Genomic DNA, 12197 nt, shown 5'->3' on the forward strand with positions numbered 1-12197 from the left:
AATATGTTAATTCTGAGTTTATTGCTTTTCAGGATGGAATCCTGTGTTCATTTTTTCTGAAGCAAGCTTTGGGGAACCCAGCACGATTTCCGAGACTCCCAAACGAGTCTCTCTAAATCTGCTTGGATCCGCAGATCCAAATCAAAATGAAAAACAATTCTCGCATACATAACTATAACACAATAGTAGAGCTGCAGGAATAGAAAAAAAAAGTTTGATGTTTATTTAAAAGTATGGGTCCCACCTTTTACATAAGTTAATAAGTAAACAAGAAATGAGTGGTAACTAATAAAATCTAAATCCAAACAAGTGATAACATTGTTTCCATTTAACAGTTCCAGCTATGAGGAGCCTTTGCATGTATCTTGGCTGAATCATTTTATCAGTGCAGAACTGAGTCGCCAACCTTTCTTCACATTAATGAAACACTGCTAATAACGTATTTAGCCATACCCAGAGAAATTTATTCCAATTTCAAAACTTAAAAATCAGAGCAAACTGCAGATTAGTATGAAAGTCTTGAATCAACTTTATCCCTGTTTTTCAAATGGGGACACACACACTTGTGTGTGTGTGTGTGTGCAAATCTCGTAATGTGTTTAATGCTTTAAAAATCAGTTAATCTTGCTGGAGAAACAAATGCTTGAGAACCTCTGATGTTATGCTTGAAAAACTGCCTTATAATGAGCTTATAAGTCTAGAACAGAATTTTATTGTGATGGTTTAATCAACCGTGAAATCTAAAACCAAATTCATTGTTTTAAATGTATTCCAGATGGAAAACAAAATGTGGAGTGCAAGAAAAAAGAACAAAAAAAGCAAAGGAAGAAATCATACAGTTCTACCAATTCGATTGATAATTTGATGGCGGAAATGCCATTTGGTGAAGCAGATATTGAACTTGAATTTAGCAGTAAGTTTAGTAGAATAGAACTATGAAACTTTGTTAGATTGGATGTTCACATTGTAGTTAAGCAAACAAGTACCATTTAGGCCAGTTTTTTCCCCCTAACCTTTGCCATTTCAAATTCCAGGTCTTGTCAGGTTTCCCTTTCGAAATAGCTAGAAATTTCCTTTTTCTGAAATATATTTGAATTCAAAATTATTCAGTATAAGAATTCTTTCTATGAAGTAAAAGCTTTCTGCTTTCTAATGCTTGCTGGTGCTAACCTTGTAGGGAAATGCCACAAAAGGGCAATTTCAATAATGAAAAATGCAGTTAAAACATTTAATAAAGAAAGGTGGGATTGCTTGATTGTACATCTGAAGCAACTAACTAAAAGATTAAGTGTGACCAGGGTGTATGAACACAGAACTAATTAAAGCTTTAGGAGCAGAGCAGGAGGAGCCTTAATAAGTACTCTGCAAAGGCCACCTGGAACCGAATGATGTTATAATTTGAGTTTTACATTTCAAAACATGCACAAATGGTACACTTACACAAGCACTCTGAAAAAATAACATGGATTTAAGGTGCCATAGAAGATAACTGGAATACCAGAATTTTGAAGCAAGATTGTATGAGTGTCTTAGAAAAAATGAACAAACTAGTGCACCTTCTGTAAAAAAACAATATTTTGTAATCATCTTAACCTCACTATGTTTTATGTTTATAACATAAAAACTTTTGAAACTTTTCAAAGCTTGAATTTTTAGCCATGACAAATGTTTGTTTGGTTTGTTTGTTTGATTTTTTCCATTAATGTATTAAAGTTTGAATTGAAAACAAAAATTAGCAGGATTAAGCAAACTGGTACCAGATATTTGGAGCTTAGTGCTCTCTTAGTTTGGTTGTTCATTTGCAGACATTTCATTACCTGACTAGATCATATCATCAGTGCTAGGGATATGGAGTTTGCTTCCTACCATAGCTTGCCTGCCAGTGTTGGTGGGGGTGTGGTTTTCTCCTTGACAGTTTGTTCATTTAGAGTATTGGTTTTGGCTAGATTGCTTGTCTTGAACACGGATGTGTACTTAAACACATCCTCTGCAGCAATCAACACCCAGTTTAAGACCAGATGAGCAATCTAGTAGAAGGCAATAGCCTAATCAAAGAACTAGCAAAGAGAAAATAATATCCCCACATATGCTGGTTGTATACAAACAGGTAGCAAATTCCATGTTCCCTAGCACTGATAATGTTACTATCAACTTTGCAACGAACCTGGCTGAAGCCATCTTGCTCGTTTTCAGTTGCCACAAGAATAGGGGGAGGAGGGGTGGGGAGTTTTATGTTAGTCTAAACAATTCTCTGTCCATAGGAACCAAGGTCATTCCTGTTCATTAGATTGGGGGGGGGGGGGCTAAGCCTTATGTTAGAAAGCCCGCCAAACTATTCTATTGGGAAACGTAGTTGATTGCATAGTTTCTGGGGAGGGAAGTTAACTTTGTAATAATGTAACTTTTTGGAGGGAACTTTAATCTTGGTTTCACTTTTGACTGTGCTGATACTTTGTAGCCAATAAACATGTTCTTAGAGGAAAACTCAATCTTCGGAGTTCTGCTTTAATTGGTCTCACCTATTGTAACCATGACAGTTACCTTATCGGGTAATGAAATATCTGCAAGCAAACAGCAAGTTTGGAGAGCCCCAAAGACCCCACAATTCAACACTGAGCTACATATATTCTCTTCTGTTGGATTCTGGGCTTTAATTATCGTTGGTTACTGCCAAGTGTAGCCAGTGGCAAGGAATTGCAGTTCAAAATATGTGGAAGCTCCAGGTTTTATTTCTTAATAAAATATTTGCACTGGAGCCAGATTTGTACTAAGCAGTGTGTTATTGGGGTTTTTTTAACATTGAAAAAAAGAGGGAAATGTGGGCGTTGTTTTTAGTTCTTCCTTCTGCGCTTCTTAGCATTACTTCCAAGGGTGGATGTCTATGGAAATTCTCCTTAGTCATCCAGGTCATGGGTGTCCCAAAGGTGCTTTTTTCAAAAGGCAACTGGACTTTCTTTATTTTGCTTGAAGACATTTCACTTCTCATCCAAGAAGCTTCTTCAGTTCGGAGCTTCAGTTCAGAACCGAAGAAGCTTCTTGGATGAGAAGCAAAACATCTTCAAGCAAAACAAAGAAAGGCCAGTTGCCTTTTGAAAAAGCAGCTTTGGGACTTCCAAGGACAGAGAAACATCTTGAACCATATAGAGGTGTTGTTGTTTCTGACTAAGAAAGGATGAAACGTTAGCATTCAGATTTGGAAATGAGGATAAAATAATGTCTGAATGGCATTTTGATGTAGTATTTATCAAATGTTTTGCATTGTTCTACTTACATGTGCTTACAGTATAATAACTATTTTGATTTCTACCCAGCCTCGAGCAAATCTAAACCATCTGTTAAAAAGAAGAGAAAGAGAACAGCTGGAAAGGGAAATGAAGAAGACAACACAATAAAGAAGAAAAAGAAGAACCAAGACAGACCCAATTATTTCATTTCTGTTCCAATCACAAATCCAAAGGTGATCTCCCCCCCTTAAAATCTATTCTTTTAGTAGCCAAAATGACATAAAGTTAATAAATCACACTTTAGTTCTAATCACAACAATCTGTTTCATATTGTTGGCACAGGAACTCCATTGATTTAAAATCATGTTATCTAGAAAAGGCTCACCTATTCTGATTGCAACAGTGACATCAAAGATAAATTTAATAAGAGGGTGGAAGAAGTGAGGGTAGTTTGAAAACAGGAAGATTTTTGAGAAATAATTATCTGCCCAGCTAGCATTTTTTCCCCTCCAACATATTATCTGGGTTTGCATAATAAGCTAGGTTAAAATATGGCTGGTTTGTTCTCAGTATTTTATTTTATAGTTTGTTGTGTTGTATAAACCTAGCAGTTAGGATGATTCTCACAATCATTATAGAATACAACTAGCAGAGTACAGTTACAGATAAGAATACAGCTAGCAAAAAGGATCTATTGAGTTATTTCATCTTGTAGAAAATAGGATCCTGGTGTAAGAAGACTCCAATCAGACAATATCTCGGATATTTCCTCTGTTAGCTGGACTTTTTCTTTCAACTCTCATGGTTGTGTATTTTAATAAATAAGGTCATGTTGTTAGTATGTACTCTGTCTATAACCTTACTGTAAAGCATTTCTTGTTACTCTTACCAGGAAGGCATGATTTGAAGAAAGCTGGAAAATCAGTGATAGATGTATGGATGTGTTTTTTTAGGTTCCCCTACTTTATCCCCACCTTGAAATAATTTGACCACTGCTTTTCTTAAGTGTTCACCAAAATGACAGTGCTTGTCTTACCCTGGATAATCTTGAAAAGCTAATTGGGGTCAGATCTTGGACATGAGCTCCCTGGATGCATTCAGAGTCACAACTTCAGTTGTAAATTTGAAATGACTTTCAGAAGAATATACTGGCAGATCACACCTACATTGTGCTCAGGAAAGCATGGCAATGAAATTTGCCAGAGTCAAGCTCAGTTCAAAGGAATTGATTGTCCAGTAAAATGAATATTTTTATTTGAGCCAGTTCTTTATCATATTATATATTGTTCTTTGAATTTTGTTCCCCTTAAATATTGCACTCATTTGTTGTCATTTGGAGGCAATAGCCCTGAACTAATAGTTCTTGGTAAGCACAGTTATATAGGGAGTCCTCGACTTAACAACCATTTGTTTACTGACAGCTTGAAATTACAATAGTACTGAAAAAAGCGATTTAGGACTGTTTTTCACAATCACAACCGTTGCAGCATCCCCATGTTCATATGATCAAAATTTGGATGTTTGGCAACTGGCATTGCACTGTCCTAAGGTCATGTGATCACCATTTGTAACCCTTCCCAGTTGGCTTCTGACAAGCAAAGTCAATGGGAGAAGCCATATTCACTTAAGAACCATATGATTCACTTAAAAACTTCAGTGATTGGCTTGACAATGTGGCAAAAAGATAATAAAATGAGGTGCAATTCACTTAACAACTGCCTCACTTAGCAATGGAAATTTTGGGCTCAATTGTGGTTGTAAGTTAAGGACAACCTGTAGTTAGGCTTAACTCGACAAGTCATTCATACTATTGTTTTAACTTGCAGGAAAGAGAATCTTATGCTGGGAATTAGGAGTCACGTTAAATTGAAATTGCAGTGAGTCTTGTTGCTGCTCCAGATATGAAATTGGAAGCTCTTTTTTTATTAAAGGCAGTTATGTTCATACACTAAATTGTGATTAATCTTAACTGATTTCTTTGACCTCAGCTTACTTCAGACAAAACATAGCCGACTAAATGTTATATTTTCCTGCTGCTTTCAGATTAAAATGTAAACATTTTGTATAGTGTTTCTTAAGTTTTACTCAGAAGCTTACATGCAGCATAGGAAAATGAATAGTTCAGACAGATAAAGTTGAACATAATCTTTAAAGAAAAACATTAAAGAAAATGTAATAGTTTAAAGAAACTTTTTGAATTTTAAAAAGGATATTTATAAAAGAAAAAAATATTATTCTATGAGGATAGTTTGGAGGGAGGGATCTAAATTTAATACTGAAGTTCAAAGCCTGTACGTTAAGAAATAAAAAAAAAGATGCATTAGAAAGTATTGATTTTAGAAATGTGTTTAAAGAAAACCTTAGCATTTTTAAAAGGGTGAAAAAAAAAAAAGGAGTATTTTTCCCTGTAAGGTCAAAGAATCTGAAAGAATACAGTGAACCTTGTTAATAAAAATGGTGATAGTTCACAAAGATTATTAGATGCAAATAGAAGTAAACACTATTTCCACAGCAAGGAAGATAAAGCAGGAATGGTTATATTGACCATTTTATTCAAAGGAGAAAATATATTTAAGTACTTTTTCTACTTGAATATCACTTCCCGATTTTGGCTTATGATAAAAAAAATGAAATTTTGACTTTGGTTTTGTCGATTAAATAGATTTATAGAAATGGCTAGTTATATACTAATGTATAAAAGTAAAAACTTGAGGCTCAAGTGTTTTTATCTTGAACTGTGCTAAAAGAATGGGAAGTCAATGCCTTTTCTTCTTTTTTCCCTTTTCTCACTTTTTTTTGTCCCCCTCTTTTTTCCTTCTCTTAAATTTCTTATTTCTATTTTTCTTTGTATTTTATATATTAATAAAAAAATACAAAGAACATAATCTTAGCAGTTTTTTTCTTTGTTTCTCTGCATAGCAAAATAATATTGAAAAAAAAACCTATTGCCTTATATGTAATTATTGGATAGAAACACAAAGTAAAATAATGTAATAGGTTTAGCAAAACAAGCCTCAGTTTTCAAATCTCTTTTAATAAAGTAATTAGATTAATTTCCTATAGCAAGGTTTCTCATTGTCAATATCATTACTGAAAACTCACATTCAGATAATGCAAAACTATCTAAATAATGCTTTAAAATTCGAGTGCATGTTTATGTTTAAGGTGCAATGCAAGATGCTAATTGATACTTTAAAAACTCTTAAGTGACATACAGCCTAGTTATTTGAGGTCTGCCTACTCCCATTGTTTTTGCTAGTCAGTAAAAATCTGGCAGAATTGTCTTTCTCCTGGTCCTGTCAATTAAACAATGTCATCTAGCAGGACCTAGGAGGACCCCTGAGAGTCAGATGCCCCCCCCCATCTTACCAGCCCTTAAAATAGCTTTAAAAGTATGGCTTTTCCCCCAGGCCATTGATTAGGGTGATGGGGGTGGGTTTCTTTTGCTGAACTTCCCAAAGTCACTGGAATTGGATGATATAGCCATTTTAGATATAAATAAATAATTTTCTTGTCAATTGGCAAGATAAAAAAAATGTAATCGACAGCATCTAGAACTAGGAAAAATTCTAATTGAGCTATAAAAAGAAGTAATGGGTGAAATATAAATAATATACTTCTGCCTTGTATGTCTCCATATTCAGTCATTGAAATGTTTGGGGGGAAAATGGCTTTCAACTACAGAAATAAGCTTGGGATGTCAAATGATGTTTCTCAGTAAATGGCCTTACATTACATTTTTTTTTAAAAAAGTTTCCTACTTGCTGTTTTTTTACTTTGTTTTACTAAACGCAGAAAACATATATGTTCGATATAGTTCTGATAAATTTGTTGAGTTACATTATAAAGACTTTTATGTAAGTCCTAAATAGGTTTTTAAAATCCTTAGTGAATGAATATCAAGGCATCCTCTCCCTACATATTATAGCCCTCATTCTCTCCCATTATGTTAAATTTGTCCCAGGCCAACAACAACAACAAAAATGTACGATCCTGCTCACTGAACAGGGAAGCACCTTATTCATATATTTTGTGAATGTCTAACCAATACTAATATCTCCCATTCCATTGCTACAGTTGATTTAACTTAGTGGAGTTACTTTATAATCCTGTAATTGTTTGCCAACCTCTGTACGAATTTAATGTCCCAGGCAGTGATGACTCAAGAACAATCAAACTATTTATGTTGATGTGGTATAAAATGGACTTTAATTCCTGTATATTAATATTTGAGGATGGGCTACATGTTCTCACTCCTATAACCTTCAAGCTAGCAATACCTGCTGTTAAAATGAGGTTGATGTAACACAGATATTTTGTGGTAATAGTTTCTTTTACTGCTTTGTTTTGGCGTTTCCAATCAAATCAAGTCAATGCCGGCTGGGGGAGAGCCTTCTCTGTGGCAGCTCCTGCCCTCTGGAATGGCCTACCCCCCGACCTACGTACAACTGCGGACCTGCGCCTCTTTCGCCGAGCCTTGAAAACCCATCTATTCCATGCGGCCGGCCTGGCGTAGTTTTGATTGTGTTTTGGTAGGGGCTTTTATATGGGGTATTTTAGAGCAGGCTTTTTATTTAATATTTATTGTGATTTTTATTATCGCCTGTTCACCGCCCTGAGTCCCGTAAGGGAGATAGGGCGGTATATAAATTTAAATAANACAGCAGAGTGCCATTTTATCCACTAATTATTTATTCCCCACCAGTTTCAAATTTACCGAAGCAGATTTAAGGCTCCAATCAGGGAGATGATTATATACTTGCCCACTGAAACAATTTTGAAAAGAAATGCCATACATTGGACTGCTTTCCGGCATAAATCCCACTAAGACATAATGGATAACTTGCCTTTGTTGGTTGTGTTCTTCTATGACCCTACTGACTATCATATTTGCTTACCTAAAACTAAAATGCTCATTTTTTTCTCTCCCTCTTTTGCTGTTAATTGTAGTAATATTTACAGTAATTTGGTTTTCTATATGCTTCTGTTTTATCTTAGATTATAGATGGCATTCAGACTCTTCAGAACACAATCATACAAAAAGATAATAGGCTCTCCAAAGCAATGATTCATTATGGCTCTTTCCATGTCACCCTTTTAGTGATGCATCTGTCCAATGAAGAAGCAATTAGCAAGTACGTGTTTCATTCTGAAATCAAATGTTGTTTTAAAATCTGTTTTGTTTAGGATAGAACTGGGAAAAGTGTGACAATCGAATGAGAGTAGAAACAATTATTAATTATTTTAATATTAATTATGACATCAATTATGTACCCAGTAACCATTGATACATTATTAATATGAATGTCTGTATTCCAGGAGGAGAATGATTAGTTACTTCTAGATAACTAGAACTAACGCATACTTAGTAACTACATTATGTGAAGGATGGGCTCCATTGATATGTTAGCACTGTACATTAGTACTGTACACATAAATAGTGACACTTAAATTTACCTGGTGAAAACCCAGAAGTGGACACATTTAAATACTGAGATGAGCTTGTGTTTGAGATTCCATGGTGGCAGTAAGAGCACTAAAGTGTCACTTTTTCTCTACATTTACTACATTCATAAATTGCTGCCTAGCTATTCCATTTAGAGGAACCTGGAATCTTTTGAAGAAAGATGAGTGGGGCAGGCACACCGGATGAATTTGTGGGTGTCTTAGTAGATATTTACTCCAGGTTGGATGCTAGTTGGACAGAATCTATTCTAGTGAGCACGTCATCTTTTTAAATTTTAATCTGGATTTCTTTTGAGTTTGGAACCAGAAGGAGTGGTTAATGGTCCACGTAATCTGAATTATGCCAGTTGTGGATTCAGTCCATGTCCTTCCCAGTGCCTTTGGATGGTTAAGTGAGATGTGAGCAAGTTATAAGCACCTTTGTGGGAAAGGATGCAATACTCCTTGCTTTTAAGAATTCAGTAATGTGCTTTTGTCTGAAGAGAGCCAACCCTTTTTAATAACATTCACCCACTTTCTAACCTTGGTTGAGAAGATGGTGCCAAATTAGCTTTGGCCTAAATGAAACAGATTATCCAGATTCTTCTCAGTCAGAATTTAGGCCTGATTATAGGACAGAAATGGCATAGGTTGCTCTGGTTGATTATCTTTGCTATTTCAAGCTAGATCTTAACTTTATACTGTACTTAATGTTGATGGCACCACTAAAGTACGCTTACATACTTTTCATACACTGTTGTACTTGGCTGAGGGCCTATGAATTTTGACCAGAAAAAAGTAGTTACTGTTTTTGGGAACTTTGTGTTCAGCTCTGACTTGTTCACAAAGCAGCTAATGGCTTGAGTTTAGTAAAAATAAATCATGTGGTAAATTGGAGGATATAATGAGTCTGTGGCTGAACTTCTCAACATAACTGTGCTAAAAGCCAAAACATTTCCATTTACTTGCTTCCAGTAATTTTAGCTGTGATCTTAAATCCTACAGTTAGCAGATGTTGCAGCAAAATTTATTTTTAACACAGCTTTACGTTAATAATGAAAAAAGTGAAGAAGTTTCATTTCTGACATAAGCAGTCTCTTAAACATCATTTTTATTTAATGATTTATATATAAAAAAATCAAGCACTGCTTATAAGGACTTGTTTTGCTGCATCCACTGTCTTTTCTTTCTTTTTTCTTTTCCCTTTCTCCCTTTTCCTGCAATTTCTTTGTCTTCTCATAATTCAATTTATGCCTGTGCACTCATTATTTCTGAATGTTCTTTCAGTGCCAACTGGAAGTTCTGTATTCTCTAGCAGGAGTAGTGAAATATGCAAATGACCACTTAAAAATATTGAATATGGAGTTTCATCCCTCACTAATTAAAAAGGGGGTCATATGGAAACAGGGCTACTCCTTCAGTCTGTGTCTCAGCATACCATCAATTACTGAAAAACAGTTCAGCATCTGAAATACAGCATTGCTTCTGGAGATACGAATCAGTCTGCGGTATGTCTTCAAACCTGGGTTTACGAGTTTATTGTTAAAATAGCTCTCTGCCCTTACTGTGTAAAATTGGCAGTAGAATTCCTTTGTACATGCTGTGCTAAATATACCACTTAAAAGTGGTACATTTTCCAACACCTTTTGGCTTATCTTGGTTGAATATTCTTCTAGCCTTTTTTCCCCTCTTGTCATCAAAATAAAAAGTTCTTCCATTTCTCAATCTGATAGCACCTCTTCTCTATGCCCCATATTTTTATTTTGATAGCCATATGATTTTATAAAATGATCACCATTTTATAAAAGTTTGGATGATGGCCCTAGTCTTCTTTGACACTTAACAATCTCAGATGTTTGTATAGCTGTTGCTAATATAATTACCATATTTTTTCCCAGCAGTCACTAAAAGGTTATCTAAATATCTTGCTATCATTTCATCCAGAGGGAATGTTACAGTATCATCTGGCTAGATATGTTTTTTGTAATTGATTCATTCCAGGAAAAGTTTAGATGTCCAATAAGCTCGTTTTCTGTCTTCCATTATCCTTATCTGAGAGGAACCTGTCTGCTGCAAATGGTTATTTCTTGTGACCTCGACCTTGTGTTATCTTAACAGTAGCTTCTCCAATAAGTACATTATATATACTGGTACTTCAACTGTAATAGGAGTTCAGAATGACAGCTTGCTTGTTTGTTAAGCCTAACATAATGTCACTTGAAATATTGACTTGAGTGCATTTACCTGGATTTGACTTTTGTCTTTTACCAAGTGGTTTATAGATACGATAGTCATATTTTCTTGGGAAAAAAATGAAAGACAAAAGGGAAAATCTGAAAAGGATTCATATGAATTTTTTTAAAAAAAATTGTTTATGTTTATAACTTGGTTTTACAAAGGAAAGTTCGATAACAAAACCAAAAAGTAATTAATTATTAAGTAATTAAATTACTTATTAAGTAATTAAATAAATTTAAGGGATAACTTTCTGAAATAAAGGATTGCCCTTTATAATAAAGGATATATGGTCACTGCTGAAAAAAATAGAATGAAAGAAAATAAAATACTTCAAGAATCCATGTTATCTTTCAGAATTTTAAAAGTGCATTCCAAGTTCACATAGCATGGACAAAAGATAATAGATGCTAGCCCAGTCTTGGGTCACCAGCATGATAAGTTTCTGTTGTAATGTGAGATCTAGTGAACTCCAAGCATCACAGTTCTCAGTGAGAAAGAGGATTGATTTTTTTTTCATATAGCAGAACTAAAGCAAAAAAAGTGAGAATCATTCATGCTTTACTTTTGTGGTTACTGTCAGCAAATGAATCAGCTATTGCTTACTTTAGAGACCGTCAACAGAAGGGCTCTGAAACTATTAAGTTTGTAGGACAGCTAAGAACCATTTGCGTTTATAGGGTAGAAAGTGATTAGGGAGAAAATTGGGTGGCTGAAGGCATAGATAATGTTTAAGAAAGTATAAAGAAAAGTATGTTCCTCTGTCGATATATAACTCTTTTTGGAGATATCAAGACCAGGCAGTTAATTAGTGTTCATGTGACTTGATAATTATTATTTTTTACTTATTTAGAAATTATAAATCTGGTGAGTGACTTTTGGAGCTTCCTACATACATGGTTGAGAGTGCGGTATATAAGCCTTTCTTTGTTGGTTTCCTCGCCATGTAATACTTGTTCACACATGCAATCCAACCAGTTACTCTTACGCAGACTCTGTTATCAGATAATGGAAAACCATTCTGATGTGGCTGCTTCCTATACTTGTGATGGATTGAAATAAAGGGCTGCTTTTACTACAGAAACTAACCAATCCCTGCCTCTTTCCTTGACATGTAGGCAGTGAAAGGTCTTGAGTTTCTTTGCAGAATTTAATATTAGAAACAATCATCTGGAGAAAGAGTTGCTATATGTGAACTGAGCCTCAAAACAGTCTATCTTAGTGCATTTATAGTCCAACTTTTTCTAAAACCTCAAGATTTCATGGAAATTTATAAAATCACCCCACCCCACC

At 34.8% G+C, this 12197-nt stretch overlaps 1 protein-coding gene across 1 annotated transcript in view; it reads left to right on the forward strand.

The window, feature by feature from the left end:
- LOC107290872 (A-kinase anchor protein 7) overlaps positions 1 to 12197 on the forward strand; it is a 65423-nt gene that overhangs the window by 5175 nt on the left and 48051 nt on the right. Inside the window, exons 2-4 of the mRNA XM_015819809.2 lie at positions 776 to 913; positions 3312 to 3457; positions 8223 to 8359. Coding sequence (XP_015675295.2) covers positions 776 to 913; positions 3312 to 3457; positions 8223 to 8359 — 421 coding nt within the window. The remainder of the gene's footprint in view (positions 1 to 775; positions 914 to 3311; positions 3458 to 8222; positions 8360 to 12197) is intronic.

This window comes from Protobothrops mucrosquamatus, unplaced genomic scaffold, assembly GCF_001527695.2.
Source record: "Protobothrops mucrosquamatus isolate PMUCROS unplaced genomic scaffold, P.Mucros_1.0 scaffold991, whole genome shotgun sequence".
NCBI lineage: Eukaryota > Metazoa > Chordata > Lepidosauria > Squamata > Viperidae > Protobothrops > Protobothrops mucrosquamatus.